Source organism: Capricornis sumatraensis, chromosome 5, assembly GCF_032405125.1.
Source record: "Capricornis sumatraensis isolate serow.1 chromosome 5, serow.2, whole genome shotgun sequence".
Classification (NCBI taxonomy): domain Eukaryota; kingdom Metazoa; phylum Chordata; class Mammalia; order Artiodactyla; family Bovidae; genus Capricornis; species Capricornis sumatraensis.
Window position 1 is genome coordinate 28,559,430 of NC_091073.1, and position 17,571 is coordinate 28,577,000.

The following is a 17,571-nucleotide window of genomic DNA, read 5'->3' on the forward strand; positions in this document are numbered from 1 at the left end:
ATAGGGCATTGTTATGTACATTATGCTATTTTTGTTTTCTTCAAGGTGTAGGCAGTGAGGGTGTTCTTATGTGGCCAAAAAATGATTCCCCAGGTGGCAATGCCTAAATCAGAATCCAGATTCTAAATCCTGGTCCAGTGCTCTTATGCTTGAGTAAGATGAACTGAATATTTTGAATATTTAGAAAGGACACAATAAATAAACTTCATCATACATTGCAAATCCCCTAAATTCAAGTTATCAGGGTATTCTCTAACTGAAGATAAGTATGTTGAAATTAATGTAAAGTCCACTTTCCCCAAAACATTTAATTCTAACTTCTGAAATACTTTCTTTATAATTGTTGAAGAATTTATTTCTGGCAACTCAGTTCCTACTTGCCATTTAGATTAATAATTTACTATTTGATGGACACTTTATACAGAAATATTTCAGATAGAATTAACTTATAATTGGCTCAATTAATTAAGTTGATTGTAGATGAATTCATTTATCTGTTTAAATGTGAGATATTGCAAAAATTCAAAAAAAACTACAGAAAAGAATACAGCACACGGAGAAAAGAGAGCTTATTTTCATTTTCAGAGTGACAGATAATTTTTTCACACGCTATTTAAAATTAGCACTACTTACAGCTTTATCTGCAAAGGTCTCTTCATAAAATGCCAGTATCAGAGCAAACTGTATCACTACATATATCTTCAATAGCTGAGAGGCCGATGATGAGAAAGGAACTTCTTTCCCCTCGACCTAGGAAGACAGAAAAAAACTTTTCCATGATATTGCTCCATTATCTCTCTCACTGAAATGCACACTAAGTGAAGAGGAGATATGAAAACAGAAATGAAAGATTTTGCTTTTTTTTTTAGACCCTTGAAACTACTCATGTTTATTACTTCAGATAGGAAAAAATGTGAAAATTAGGAGACTTGTTTCTCATTTCAGAATCATTATGAGTCTAATCTTGTCTGCTTTATATAGAGCAATGTAAGAATTGATACTGATGATTAACATAAAAAAGAACATGTTATATGAAATAGTAAAATATGTTCATGATTATACATCGAAGTATAGCAAAAGAGAAAATGGAAGGTGATTTGGGGTAGTGGAGATAATCTTGCTTCAAAGAGAAACACTGTCTTATTGAAAACAACTTTCCCAGACTACAGTTTCCCAGAAACACACTATAATCCTATCCTTATAATGCAGATTTAGGCATCAATATGACTTTAAAATATTCACTTAGAATTATTTATTAAAAAAAGGAAAATAATAAATGAACCATAGCTGACTAGACTCTCTGGAGCTGAAATAAGCAAACTATTTTCACCTATATCAATTTAAAATGTTGTTCTATAACTAGCTGTGAACATAACCAGGTGTCTGGCAAATTCCAACACAGCAGCTTTTGTAACTGCAAGAGAAAACATCCTTATTTAAACCGAGATTTGAAAAATAACATATTCAAATAAAACATATGATTTTCATTTCCTTGAAATACTGGCTAAGTTTTATACTCATAATTATCTCTGAAATCAAGAGTAGCTTATTGTTTTTGTACTATTATTAATGACAGTTATCTTGATAAGCAATCGCAACATATACGCTGAATGATGGAAAGAAATTCTTTTTTCATCAGAGGAATTCCATATTGAAACTGAATTTCTCATTTGGATTTCTGTGTTTTACATCTCCACTTTGCTTAATGTTTTAGTTTTAATGGATTCCTGCATTTAATGCTACTATTCCACTAGGGAATTAATAAGGTTGTGGTCTAATCCAATAACCACATCATTTTGGTGTGGCTTTAGACCTTCAATTCTGGAGATCTCAATTTTTCATAGACAAATGAAGACTAGACAGAATCATCCAAAAGGCTCCCTCCATCCCTCACATTCTAGGTTCTGTGATGGACCCGCAAGTATCTGTGTGGTTTCTGCACTACACAAAGGCTCTCGACTGTGGGTTTGAGCCAAGAAAACCAGCCTCTGGTGCTCTTCCCCAAAGCACGCTCCCTAAGAAGAGGCAGCATCCGTCTGGGAGAGGGCACCCCTTTTATTGGCCCCTAGGTGGTGTCCACCCATTAAGTTACACATTGCATGACTGCATCTGCTTCAGGAAACACCTTTTTTTCAGATTTGCATGAAGTCAGCATGAATTACAGGCTGGCTGAAGACCTGACAATAGGAAATTAATCTTTCCCATCATCAAATTCTTGAACACTATTTACCTCTGGGATTTCTTCAATCAGTCCAAGTCTTGGTTTACCTGGACTCCATCCTGGTCCTTTAAATATGACAGAAAACTTATTGAAGGACCCAGGCGTGGCCCAGAATGTAGTCCATATGTTAACTAAATGATGGAACTAGAAGAATAAAAATAGAATTCATTTGAAATAAGGAAATCCTATAACAAACAGGTTACATACGTTAAATCATGTGTTTTATTTTATTGTATAAAGCAATTTATAAATTATTCTTTTATAGTTATATATAATTTGCTAATGATGATTAATATGCAATTGTGTTATAAATTGAAATTTATTCTATGCATTCTGTATACCTTTATGCTTAAATGTATTCTTATCAATATTTCTGAAACTCCACAAAATTTGAAATTTTAAAACATGGCAAAGGCTTAGAAAATCAACAAAGAATAAAACAATGAGTTCAGAGACTTTACTTCCAATGCTATTAACTAGCAGCCTGCGCACTCAACAAGCCATGTCGAATGACATCTTTTCTAGACTTGCTAAACAGTTGTTAAAGTAGAACTAGAATCATATAAATAGGCATATCCGCTATATATTTTTAAAATAATTTTATTTACTAACATATCACATTAAGAAAAAAATTTCAGTGCCATTTCTGAGGGTAGATTTATAAGTATTTTTCATATTCTGTAATAAGAAAAAAGTTTGCTGAGTCAAAAGTTTACCTTGAGGCTTATAGCAGCAATTCACATTCTTTAAATAAAACACATTTGATAGGTATAAAGTTAAAGTACGCACATGCATGACAAGTATTCATTAAATATTGGCTATTAGGATAATTAGCTATATATGCCACACATGTTATAATAATGCATCATAGAATTAAAAATAGTCCTAGATATTGGGCATCAGCTATAAACTCTAAAAATGAGTTCTATTATAAGTGTAGTAATAAATTAATGCAGAAAGAAGTTTTGGTTCTATTAGACTTTGTGGTCTCATGTGCATTTTCATGATCTCTTACAGAATTTAAACTGCTAACATTATAAAAATGGCTTTTAAAATTACTTGAAATATTACAATAAGGAATCTAAAGCAATTAAGGAACAATGCAGGATTTAGTTGAGGCTTTGTAATAAAAATAATAATAATACAGAAAATTAATGGCATGGCACACATTAATACACTTACCCGTTTTGCTATTTTAAAAACTGACTGCAATTGTATTACTATCATTCTAGACACAAGCCATGAGAAATACATGGTAATGTTTTAAAATAAGGAGCACTTTCTCACTTATTTCTTTGCCAATGGCCTGAAATACCTGGACCCCAAAGGAAAGCAAAATGAATGATCTATGCTTAAAAATAAAGGAGGAAAAAAAAAGCCCTTTTTATCTAACAGGGACCATTCTAAGCTGCTTTTGAATCCTCTGATGGGAAGGTGAGAAAATTAGCTAAATATAGAGCAATACAAGTGAAAGTAGATATGCAATTTTGTAAGTTGAGGGACTCCTTATATTACAATTTCCTGATTTGATATTTCTGACAATATAAGGGAGTATGAGAAGACTAAACCTTAGACACAGTTCTGACAATTATTATGCTAAAGGAAATTTTATTTGAGGGCAGAAGCCTGGATTATTGAACACAGATTCAGCAGCAGCTCATAAAGACCTGTGATTGTCCGAATATTGTGTCTTCAAAACCTAACCATCCAATTCCTTGTGCAGCTCATGCCATGCAGTTTTCAACCTCTTATTGTATCTCGAATAAGAGCCCCTTTTCCTCCACATGTACACTCCCCAAGTCTTGCTAGTTAAAGGATCACCATCAACCAGCAGTGTCTGCATCTCCTGGGAGCTTGTTAGAAACACAGAGTGTTGGATGGAATTCAGACCTACTGAACCCACCCTTTAATCAGATCCTCCCATGATTCATATGCACATTAGGTTTGAAAGGCTCTCTCTTAGAGCACAGAGACTAAGCTGTATTTCCTTTTTAATCTCTACATTATGAAGAGAAGACCACACCCAATGAAGAAGTGTCTCTAAGTGTATTATCTCGAAACTTGACTTCAGTTCTATAAAGAAAGTACCTAGAAATATTTCTTAAAAGTACCTGGAAATATTTGCTAATATCTTCCTGAAAAAAAAAAAATCCATCACATTCTTAGTAGCATCTAAGAGTGAGAAAGTGAGAGAGAGAGAAAATACAATTAGTTGAGAAGAAAAAAGAGAAATAATAAAATTTCTCTTCTGAATAGTGACATAAAAGTGCCTTTCATTTGAAAAGTGAAGTCAATTTATGACAGCCTTTTCCATAAAATTGAGTTGATCAACTTTGGAACTGGGCCTTCAACCCACTCTACTTTTAGGTTTGAATCTGACAAACTGTGAATAGTTGGAGGAATTATTTAAATCCTGGGAATCTCAGTTTTAGCCACACACACACACACACACACACACACACAAAAAAAAAAAAACAGCAACAACAAAAAAACTGAGGCTAACAGAAGACATGAGGGATAACAGAAGATATGAAAGAGATGGGAATACCAGGCCACCTGACCTGCCTCTTGAGAAATCTGTATGCAGGTCAGGAAGCAACTGGACATGAAAACAACAGACTGGTTCCAAATAGGAAAAGGAGTCCATCAAGGCTGTATATTGTCACCCTGCTTATTTAACTTACATGCAGAGGACATCATAAGAAATGCTGGGCTGGATGAAACACAAGCTGGAATCAAGATTGCTGGGAGAAATATCAGTCACCTCAGATATGCAGATGACACCACCCTTATGGCAGAAAGTGAAGAAGAACTAGAGTCTCTTGATGAAAGTGAAAAGAGGAGAGTGAAAAAGTTGGCTTAAAGCTCAACATTCAGAAAATGAAGATCATGGCATCTGGTCCCATCACTTCATGGCAAATAGATGGGGAAACAATGGAAACAGTGATAGACTTTATTTTGGGAGGGCTCCAAAATCACTGCAGATGGTGATTGCAACCATGAAAATAAAAGACGCTTACTCCTTGGAAGAAAGGGTATGACCAACCTAGACAGCATATTAAAAAGCAGAGACATCACTGTGCCAACAAAGATCCATCTAGTCAAGGCTATGGTTTTTCCAGTAGTCATGTATGGATGTGAGAGTTCGACTATAAAGAAAGCTGAGCACTGAAGTATTGATGCTTTTGAACTGTGGTGTTGGAGAAGACTCTTGAGAGTCCCTTGAACTGCAAGGAGATCCAACCAGTCCTTCCTAAAATAAATCAGTCCTGAATAGTCATTGAAAGGACTGATGCTGAAGCTCAAACTCCAATACTTTGGCCTCCTGATGAGAAGAACTGACTCATTTGAAAAGACCCTGATTCTGGGAAAGACTGAATGCGGGAGGAGAAGGGGATGACAGAAGATGAAATGGTTGGATGGCACCAACGACTCAATGGACATGAGTGTGTGTAAACTCTGGGAGTTGGTGATGGACAGGGAGGCCTGGTAAACTGCAGTCCATGGGGTCACAAAGAGTCAGATACGACTGAGCGACTGAACTGATCTGAACAGAAGATAAACCTTAGTAAGTTTTAACAATGGTTAAATATTTGTGCTGTTAGTAATGCCCTGTGTATAGTCAAAGCCCAATAAATGTCAATTTTCTTACTTTAAATTTCTTTAAAAACTTTGAGGAAGTAGGTTTGTAAAGCAGACCCAACAGGAACCTGGACTTTCTCCCTTTCTGAATGCTGTATATCCAGTCCCCTGGACAGAGCTGTCACTGACTGACCTCCTCAGGTTTTCAAGTATTCTTATCTTTTTCTCATTTACTAGTCCTGACCCCAGGGAGGGTTTGCGGTGGTCTGCTGCTGACGGATCAGAGCTTCATAGACATTCCTCATCTCTCTAGTGCCAACCATTGAGACCAGCGCACAACCAATACCACATGTCTGACAGAAAACTAGTCCAGGGCAAAGAGTCTTAGCAGGTGAGGTAATGTGCAGACCTAACCCACCCATAATAGCTCTTGACACCTCAGTCCAAGAAGAGGAGGGCAAAGGCCTCACCTTGAATTTCTAACCAGAGTCATGTAGCCTTGAAGCAAATATTTTTCTTACTCTGGGATCAGCCTTAATTATACATTTTACTACCACTCCTTCTGAACACACGAATATATTTCAGGTCTATTCTGAGAGGTATGTTGCTAAAGAACTATTTCTTTTAATCCTAGGTAACAGACATCTTTAAAAATTGTGGTGATGAATTGTTTTCAAATTTATTTGGCCCAATTTGATTCAAATCTTGGCGTGCCAGAGTTATTTTCAAATTCTTCTACAGCTGAAGTAATTTTTTTTTTCAGGTCAATGTAATGTACTTTTACCTTTCAGCAACTAAATTTCCTTTCAAATATAAAATTTATAAGAAGATGTAATCAATGCAGAAAGAATAAGATCAATAACATTACCTGCACCTTGAAAGGTTCAAATGTATTAATGGGATGTGTTAGACCATATACAACTTTTTCATTTTCTGCCTCAAACGTCCCTGGAAGACAAACAATAATGATATGATCTTTGACTTTCTGTGAATTAAGGAGTTAATTTAATTTTTTAAATGCTTGTACTTTTTACTTACCAAAAATTCTATCCCATATAATAAGAGTTCCAGCAAAATTTTTGTCTATACAATAACGGTTTCTGCCTGTGAGACAAAATATTAAGTTTTTTTTTTAAAAGGAAGTTATACTTTTGAAACAATGATATTCCTAAAAATATCTTTTCACTGACAACACTAGGTTCTATGAAGTGTGTACTCCGTCACCTGGTTAACTCTTTTTCCCACTGCATCTGAGGAGATCTAAGGAAAAAGGAAAATCTAAAAGCCAGACATGTAAAGGTTTTTTGGTTTTTTTTTTTTTTTTTTTTTTTTGCTTTTTTCCCTCCAGTCCTTGCTTTGAAGATGAGGTTTGTCCAGCTTCAAAAGAAGAAGCAAATGCCTACTTATAAAATGTGTGGTGACTAGGTTGGGTAATTGTGATGAAATGATACAAAATAATATCATTTTCTTTAAGAAATGAAAAAGATAAGATCAAATTTCCTCACCGTGATGAACTCTATGATGGCTAGGAGTATTAAGAATCAGTTCCAAAGGACCAAGGTTATCGATGACCTTTTTAAAATAAAAGGAATATAGTTATTATTAAATTATATGCAATATTTAAGTACTCACATTAAAATTCCCCATGGGTTATAAAATGTTGCAATTTTCAGAGTCAGAAGAAATTTCTCTATCTTCTGTTGTTTATATAAAGATAGCAATAAGCTCATCATATATTCAAAGAGACAATATAGTATAGTAGTGAGGTTAAGAGCTTGATTGCCTCAGTTCATTTCCTGAATCATCTGTTTATTATTATGTGGTACTGGGGAAATTACTTAAAGTTTTTGTAACCCAGTTTCCTTACCTTTAAAATGGGAATAATAATAATATCTAGCTTCCCTGGTGGCTCAGACAGTAAAGAATCTGTCTGCACTGCAGGAGAGCCAGGTTTGATCCCTGGGTTGGGAAGATCTTCAGGAGAATGAAATGGCAACCTACCCCGATATTCCTGCCTGAATTCCTTGGGCAGAGGAGCCTAGCAGGCTACAGTCCGTGGGGTCACAAAGAGTGGGACACAACTGAGGACTGACACTTCCACTTTAGTAACCACACAATAGTGTTCTGAGGATTACAAGTGTTGCTGTGTTTAGATGCTACTATTGCCAAGGCATGCTTTCAAGTTTTAGGTCATTTTATGCTATTCACCTACCAACTATTCTTTGTTAATTAATAATAACAAAGCACAACCAGGGGAAAGAAAACCAAGTATTACATTCATTTTCTGGAGTTGGTTTCACAGAATAATCAGTCATGTAGCAAGTTACTATTGCAGTAGCAAGGGTGGTCCTTGCTTATTCAAGTAGATGCCTAAATGTTCTCTGACTGTAGATGCCCCATTTTGCAGTCCATTTTTGAGGCATATTTCAAAGTCAAATATGTAAAGGGGCCTTTTTTTTTTTTTGGAATTAAAGATCCTTTAAAATCTGGTCTAGAATTCTCTAATGTTATCTCCCAACATTTCTCAAGTAGAATCCCTTGTGCCGGAGTCTTCAAGAAATGTAGAAACCAGACAAGTAGCATTAAAAAGAGCAGCCCATATATAAAACATTTGTTATGGTATATGATTAATATTAAACAATGTGGGAACTCTTTTAATCTCGATCACATTATTCTTTCTTCCATCAATGATGGAAAATAACAGCCTTTTACTTTTCTTTAGATCAAAATCTAAATGATCTGTTAGAATCTACATATTACAAAATCAGTACACTGTAATGATACTTTAAGAGGTTGCTCACCTCCAAAGTTAATGTCCATTTAAAGGATAGGTCAATATAAGGAATAAAGTAACATGTTAAATACTGCTTAAGGGGAAAAAACATCGCTGACAATCATGACACGGACATAGATTTGGCAAGTCAATGGTACACGAGAAAAATAGGGAAATGGGACTGCTCCAAACACAAAGACATTTAAGATACATAACACCCAAATGTATTGTGGGGAATCCTGCTTAGGTAACAAACCAAATATAAAATATATTTTATAGGCAATGAGAGAAAATTGATTATAAACATGGTATGACATAATAAGAATACTTTTATTAGGAGTTATGATGTCATTGTCACTACATAAGAAAATGTAGTTGCTTTTTGAGTTGTATAACTAAGGTATGAAATCTAGGTTTTGCTGCATTATATTTGGCAATTAGAAGGAAAAAAATAACTAATGAAAATGAATCAAAATCATTATGTTTTTATTGAAATATAGTTGATTCACAATGTTGTGTTAGTTTCAGATGTACAGCAAAGAGATTCAGGTAGACATATCTATTCTTTTTCAGATTCTTTTCCACTATAGGTTATTATAAGCTATCATAATGATTTTTAAATTGAAGTGATAGAGCTATGAACATTCACTGTATTATTCTCTCCAGTTTTCTGAATGCTTGAAAATTTTTAATAAAAGAAATTACTACTGTGGTATTATACAGCCATGCTCATTTAGCCAGTTGAAAATATTAATAGATTCCTACAGTTCCAAACAAACTTCTAGATTATAACCATTTATTTAGCAGAGTTCATCACATTTTGGCAACCTCTGATATTGAAACATCCAATTTACAGTTGCAAATGTGGACAGTTGCAGCAGCCACACAGTCCTCAGCTTGTGGAGTTCGGAAGGTTCCTAACGTAGAAGAAACAGCAGCATTACCTCATAACAGTGCTGCAACTCTCCACGTGGCAGGTGCAACCAGCATCTCCTTATGAGACTCACTGTTTACACACCTGAAAGAAACAGTCCTTGCCCCGTACCCTGCTGACCAGCTTCTAAGGGCTTCTTGGTTTCCGTTACGGAACAGACATGCCAAGGATACAAATGTTTGCAATGCAGAGGATGTGTAATGTTATGTAGTGTATGTTGGTTTAGGCTCTTCTCTCTCTCTTCTTGTCTCTCTTTTCTAATCTATAGTTCTAGTGTCATTTTCAAAGTTATTTCCATAAGAAATGTATTATGAGGGCCAAACAACAGACTTGTTGGTTGATTCATAGATCAGAACTCATTTATATATGAAAAACTCTGTAATTTTTCACTTCAGAAGTTCAAAATATTGTGGATATATAGCCCTTATATCAGACCACAGTTCCACGAAATAAGGTGCAAAAATATTATCCTACAAACGCATTATTAATGACCAGGAATTGGGAGGGGAGTTAGTGGAAACAACCCTGGATTTTATTGGACTCCATTGCTTTGTACTTGATGGAAAAATATTTGTTGAAAAGAAGAATGGTGATGGATAGAGAACAAAAAAGTGGGATTTCTCAGCAGTCGGGACACTGAAATCTGATGCTTTGCAGGCCCTGTATCTCTGGCAGAGAACCAGATGGGAAAGGAGAAAAGCATTTATCCTTGTTTGTCTCTTTGGTGGCTAACATATGTTACAAAAACAGACAACAAAAGGGGGTGGAGGAGGCCACACTATCCGGCTTCTGCTACCCAGATGCATTTCTGATCCCTAGAACTGGTGTGTGTGCAGCCACATTTAAAGCCACACAAATGGTGAGTGAATTCAGATGATGAGAGCCTTGGCTGTGGGCCTTGTTTTTTTTAATGTCAAGCACTTTTCCTCAAAGAAAATCTTTTGCTTCTGCAGGCTAAAGCATGGTGATATCAATACTGAAAGTGAGGGGTTTTTTTGTGTTTTTTTTTTTAAGTAAAATGCCAAGTACAACACAGGCAACCACAGTCAAATTTCCTGGTAGTTCCTATGAGTACCTTGGAGCTGGGGAAGACCTCCTTGGTGTGGGAGATGATTCATCATTCAGACAGCCCAGTCAGAACCTCTCCTGAAAAAAAACTCTTCTGATTCAAAGTCATGGAGAAGTCATTAATAATTAATTAGGACTGACTGTAACAACTTAATTATCGCCCACTTTTGCAAATTCAGTCGTTTAGCAATTCAACTATGTCCAGCTTTGAATCACTTCCTGATAATATGTTATTACTGTGAAAATAATTGGAGCTATTCTCATTTTTTAGAAGTTATTTATTTATCTTGTCTCTTTCGATTTAGATGAGTTAATTTAAATTATGAAATTTTAGACCATATAGAGGACTTAAAAATAAGATAGTACAAGACTGTATTATAACAAAGTATAAAACTGAAGCTCAGGGAAGCTAAATTACTAGTCCAAGTTTAAATGTCTTGGAAGGAGCCCTAAAGGCTTCTCAGTTTCAACTCAATCCTTCTATTGCTCTCTCATGTTGCTTTTAAAAGATACAGCACTTTTTCCATCAAATAAAAGTAATCTACATTTTCAGAACTTTAATAGGAAATGATAACTAAATGCTTTCTGACTATATTTCAAAATGAAATCCAGGTATTTATAAAGAGCCCAGGAATTTCAGCTTCTAAATTGCGCTTACGGTTATTTTAGGCACTTCTAGAGTTTCTTAGATCTCTGAAACAATGGTCTACGTTTTGTAGCTGTAGTTTTCTGTCAGGGTTTTTAATAACCCAAGGGCCATGGATGCCTAGAAAGGCCATGTATGGGCTTCAGAAGGCCAAGAACACCCTGAAGTGTCTTACCAGATTTTATGAGTATGTTACTACTGGTATTTTTCTTGGGGAAACTATCACTTTCATAGTATACTCAAAGGGATCCTTATTCCCCAGAGGTTAAGAATCAATGTCTTAAACAGACAGCTTTAGATTATATCCTTTGCCTTTCTTATTTATATTGTGCTTTTGGTTTCAATATTATTAAAATTGGGTGCTAATTTCCCATCCAATCTTCAAAGATAGTAACTTTAATATTTTTCTGCCTATTTCTTGAAATCATTGTTTTCCAACAAGATTATTTCTTAAGTTGTTTTACTTGTTTAATAATAAACTATTAAAAATGAATAAATAATAAAAGCAACAATTTTATAAGTATAAGCTCCATCCATTCTATCAATTAACATTTACCCAGGAGAAGGAAATGGCAACCCACTCCAGTGTTCTTGCCTGGAGAATCCCAGGGACAGAGGAGCCTAGTGGGCTGCTGTCTATGAGGTCGCACAGAGTCGGACATGACTGAAGCGACTTAGCAGCAGCAGCAGCAGAAGTACTCTGGACTGGATTTGTTGAACTGGTCACAAACTCCTTATTTTTCTACCCACAATTTATGGTGGATGTAGAAAAGAGTTAAATGTAAAAGTAAGAGAACAGGGGCCATGAGTTTCATCATGTCATTTCCCTTCATCAAAAATAAAACAAACTTAAATGAAAGTAACTTCATAATGAACAAAGGTCCAAACATCTGGAATTCAAAGCTGTTCACAATTCTTCCTCAACACCTTCATGTTCCATTCTGATCACTGCAATCATGTTCTACCTCCAGTGTGTTAGTCGCTCAGTCATGTCCGACTCTGTGAGACCCGTGGACCCAGGGATCTCTGTGAGACCCAGAAATCGAATCCAGGTCTCCTGCATTGCAGGTAGGTTCTTTACTGTTTGAGCCACCAGGAAAACCTTTACCTCCAAGACCTACCTACATTTTCCAAGCACTCTTTTTTATTTTTCCAAAGGGAATTTCATTTTCCTCTTTCTGAATACACATCAAGAGATCACTACTTTTTATTTCCTATATATTCCAGAAGTTCTGTGAAGACAGAAACTGGACCTCTCCCTTCTCGAAGTTTTTCACAGTACATAACAGTAGTGCCTTGCACATTGTGATTGCTCAGCAGGATTGTACTGGGGAGATAAATCTGCCTCCACACTGTTTCTTTTAGGTGAGGGTGATTCTTCTTAAGAGGGGGTGATTATGCTCCCAAGGGATGTGTGGCAATGCCTGGAGATACATTTGGCTGTCTCAACTGGGGAAAGTAGTATTGTATCTAATGATTAGTGCACTTTACGGGCTTTGCAGGTGGTGCCATGGTAAAGAACCCATCTGCCAATGCAGGAGACACAAGAGACTCAGAAAGAAATGGCAACACACTCCAGGATTCTTGCCTGGAGAATCCCATAGACACAGGAGCCTGGTAGGCTACAGTCCATGGGGTCCCAAAGAGTCAGAAATGACTGAGCACACACACACACACACGCACACACACACATACATGCAATGGATTTTAGTGCTGCTAAACATCCCAGAGGGCACAGTCCCCCAAAATAAAAGTTATCTGGTCCAAAATGTCAATAGTTTACGGCTGAGAACCTCTACATCATGGGTGTGTCTTGTTGAGCTCCAGTCTTGTGTAGTTCAGAAGGGAAGCTCTATATAATTTCCACCTTCTAATTGGGAGATCAGAGGGGAAGAGATACATTAAGGAATGAGCCTGGTAGTCACTCCCAAGGGTGGAGGCAAAAATGAGTCTAAAGTGTCCTCAGAGATTAAAGCCAGGGAAGTGAGTCCAAACATAATGTTCATTCTAGTGAGGTCAAAAATTAAGATAAATAACTAAAACAAAGGGGCTAAAAGTAACAACAAAAAGAAATACAAAATCACAGGCTAGATGATGGGATGGTTGAATTATGGTAACCATTGGCAGGTGACTTTCTTGAATTATCTTTATGCTCTCTTAGAACAGGTGTGTTTGGACTTCAGTTTTAATGAAAAGAATCAGAAACAGAAAATACAGTTTCCTAGTCATCTGCTGCTGCTGCTGCTAAGTCGCTTCAGTTGTGTCCGACTCTGTGCGACCCCACAGATGGCAGCCCACCAGGCTCCCCTGTCCCCAGGATTCTCCAGGCAAGAACACTGGAGTGGGTTGCCATTTCCTTCTCCAATGCATGTCATCAAGTGCTTTGAAATTTTTTGAGAATTCTCATAATACCTCCCACGCTGTCCCATCCACCCTCCAGTTGCACTCCGAGTAAGCTGAATAACTTAGAGGCCTAAAGGAGTGATGAAATTTCCATAGTATGTGGGTTACCAAACTGAAATAATTTTGCTTTGGAAATTGATAAGCTAAGCAAACCTAGTACATGTGGTAAATTAAATATTTAACTGTCTACTATGAACTGGCTGCAATTAATTCTTTCCATGATATACTTCTCAGAAGTTTCACTCATTACCATATATTACATGAAAAACATATCTCTAGATGAAATAGAAAAATCACTTAGACTTGAACTCTAAACACACTAAAATAAATGTTCAAAATTAGTGTCTTGTCTAAAATTATTTCTTATAAAAATAACAGTTCATTTTATACATTTAATTAACTTCACTGACTCTTCTGATTCTGAAATATTGGTTAGATTTTTATAATTAAGCATACAGAAATAATTAATGGTTGCTCAAGTTGGATGACAAGACTTCCTTTCAACAAAAGTAATTAATTCAAGAGAAAAGTATTTCATTTGTCCATATTGCTTAGAAAATTGCCTCCTCTCAGCTCACTCTGACTTTTGAGGTTAGGGAAGATAACTTTCTAAATCTAATTTTTAAAACTCTTAATTCTATTTTTTTCCAATTTTAGAATATGAGAATATCATATTACATTTCTATCCTGCAGTTTTTCTGTCTGCAAATTGGCACTAAAATGCTGAAACATATTACTAAAAGGTAATAGATATACTTCTAAGAACTTACTTTTTAGGAAGAAGGCATGAGTTTATAGTTATTTGTTAAGTTCTTTCCAAATAAGAGATGCACAAACAGCCATGCTTCCTGTCTGAGAGGAAAAATTTATAATAGAGAAAATGTGTCCTAAAAAGCATGTGTTTTACAGAATTCTCATTATAAAAATGAATGTGTTAACAATATGATAAATGCTGAGGAGCGACTGGGTTGAGGGTGAAGTGAAATAAAATCTCCACAATAGAAAAATACCTGCATTCAGATGAGCGTAGGTTACAGTGACAACATTGAGTCTAACTCGTCAAGACTTCTCCTTACAGCATCATACATGATTGATGTTCCAAAGGGACCCATACCACTGAGGGCCTCCGGGTTTTACTGCATCAGTATTTAAGGGAAAAACTAAGCAAGCTTCTAATACATTTATCATCTGATATAAAAATTATTGTCGTATATGTAACTGAGAAATACATGTATGAAGAGCAGTCTAAAAATGGCAAAACTTTTCAGGTTAATTAGTGGCAAGATTTAGTGCAAATCCAAATTAAATTAAAGAGACTAATAGTTATACTATGATTATTTGCCTTTTTTCTATCCAATTTTCTTTCATCCTTTCTTCCCCTCTCTATTTTTCACTTTATCCTTTTTCCCTTCAGCTATCTATCCATGGGTGTTTTTGTATAAAAGAATGTGATGTATCTTTTATTTGGAAAGATCTTTACAATTCACTATGGGCTTACCCATATCTTCCTGAAAAGCAATTGGTTATAAATATTTCTATGACATTTCAATAATATATTCCAGTATATTAGTCCCACTTACAGATTACACATGTGAAGGGCAAAATTATTAATGCATATACATAGATTTATTCCTATTAAGGATATTTATTATATGCACTAAACATTAAATCCAAAGTCAAATGTCAATCAACAATTTTAGTTACCAAACTACTGATAAGGGTTTTATATTAGTGTTGGAAATAATCTGTTATAGGTCATTATCGAAGTCTACTATCGAAAGCTACTTACAAATAATCAGAGCAAGAAGTCTCTTGTCTTCCATTCATTCTGTAAACTTTTATTGCATTTCTATGAAGTATGCTAGGTTTTAGAAGCAAAAAGAAATAAAGTACTTCCCACAGGAAGCATATTACAGGTACTTCCCATAGGAAGCTTATTTACAGTCCATTTCTTCAATAGAAATGTACAGTTATTTCAGAAATAAAATTTTTCCAAAAAGTTATCTTTCTCATAAAATTTTGAGTTTTGGGGGAAAGGATGAGAAAAATCAGTCTTTTTGACTTCAATTGCAATGCCCAATACAGATATTACATTTGAACTTATAATCAATTTGAATGTATAATTGGAACAAAAATTATTTAATAAGAAACAGATTGAGTTCCTTTTCCAGGTCTCAAGCTGAAAATCACCTTTAGTAAGGATTTATGCTTTTATTTAGTTTCCCTTAGTTCAGCTTTGCAAATAGTCCCATTGCTTATTGCTGGAAAACACTGTAGAGAATTCTCCCTTGTTCATGAACTTCATCTGATTATATGGAAATTAAAATAACCTATGTGGGTTTCATTTATTAAATAGACATTTACTGAGGGTGTATTTTATGGAAAGTACCATGTTAAGATCTTTTAAAAGTTCACAAAAAAACAACAGAAATTAATACAATTGAGTAGCAGGTAAATTAACTATTGATGTAGAGGAAGTATAAGTGACAATGTTAGATTTTATTACTGCATAAATATATATAAAGTAATATGTTTTTCACTCTCAAGAAAATCTGTAGCAACTTCTCATAGAACAAAGGATAAAATACAGAAACACTACAAGTCGACATATTAAAATAATTTTAATTCTTGTTCTGAATTAGTTGATCTTTAAATACCCATTGTTTTCCTTGGGAAAATTTAATCAATTTGAATATTAATGGATAAATTTATATTGTAGAGCACCTGGTGGTGAAATGTAAAAATAAAATCTTAATTACACCCTCCACTAGATCTGTTGTGTTCATTCAAGACAACACATTCAAGTATTTAGACAGATGGCAGTGGAGGTCATATTAGCCTCTGATTTCTCTACAGGGAAGCAAGAGAAAGCAGAGCTCTTAGGATCTATGCTTGTCTGCCTAACTTCACACTTTGAAATCCTCGACAAATGCTGATTTATTCACAGCCAAATGTTTTCCTATCTGATTAGGCAGTTTTCTACTTCAGTAAGCATGTAATATGGAGGTAGCTGAATTTCCACACTAAGGAGTGAAAAAAAAATATTTATAGTTTGGAAATAAAACAATCTGTAGGAATCAGGACTGTTGGGATCATAAAGAGCTTCATAGGGAGTAAATTTTTTGATGAATCCATACTGTAGGGTTAAAGAGTTAAAAGCTTAGTTTTAAGAAGAATGAGACTAAGCTATGTTTATACAATAAACAATGGTTTTAAAGGACCACATTTATAATAAATTAGCTTGAAGGCTGATTCTTATCGCTTACGATTGTATTATTTCTCAAACAAAAGGACAAGAGTTGGATAAGTTAGCATTCTATTTTAATTCATCTCAGTTTACATTTTGATTATGACTTTTAACTTTCCCTTAAAAAAATGAACGTAAGCAGCTGCTGAAAGTGTTCCTTCAAAGGGACGTGGGTTCCAAGTGACCTTTTTTTAACAACACCAATTAAATTGACATGGGGAAAATGAAAAATATTTGTAAGCACAACTATATAAAACTTCATTCTCATGTAACATCATTTTATATTTACAATTTGGGCACTCAGTGAGAAAAGAAACCATGTAATTAGTATCAGTAGTAGTAGCAACCCTATGTTAAAGAAAATAACTGATAAACTGAGAGGTTAGGTTAATGTTTCACTCATTCTAAGACTCAGTACATTGTCACTGCCATGATCATAGTCCCAATTTCAGTGTCACTTTGACATCCATTAATCAACAAATATCAATGATTACCAACCTTGTACCTGGCCCTAAGGGTTAGCTGCTTTCATGAGACAATGGGAAAACAAAGAGGAATAAAATATTGTCCTTGTCTTCAAGAAGTTTACTGTCAGTTCCTACAGTCCTTGTACTCAAACTTCGTCACATCAGTGTTCAATCTAATCTCTAAAGGTCTTATTCAAAATGAAGTTTTCCTACACTAACTGTTCCAAAGA

General features: G+C 35.1%; 1 protein-coding gene across 3 annotated transcripts in view; it reads right to left on the reverse strand.

The window, feature by feature from the left end:
* AGMO (alkylglycerol monooxygenase) overlaps positions 1-17,571 on the reverse strand; it is a 390,458-nt gene that overhangs the window by 198,448 nt on the left and 174,439 nt on the right. For 2 of the 3 annotated variants that reach the window (XM_068973141.1, XM_068973142.1), the window contains exons 6-10: positions 7,309-7,375; positions 6,842-6,907; positions 6,672-6,751; positions 2,231-2,365; positions 634-750 (exon numbers count right to left, since the gene is read on the reverse strand). In XM_068973141.1, coding sequence (XP_068829242.1) covers positions 634-750; positions 2,231-2,365; positions 6,672-6,751; positions 6,842-6,907; positions 7,309-7,375 — 465 coding nt within the window. The remainder of the gene's footprint in view (positions 1-633; positions 751-2,230; positions 2,366-6,671; positions 6,752-6,841; positions 6,908-7,308; positions 7,376-17,571) is intronic. The other variant, XM_068973143.1, reaches the window with a different exon arrangement.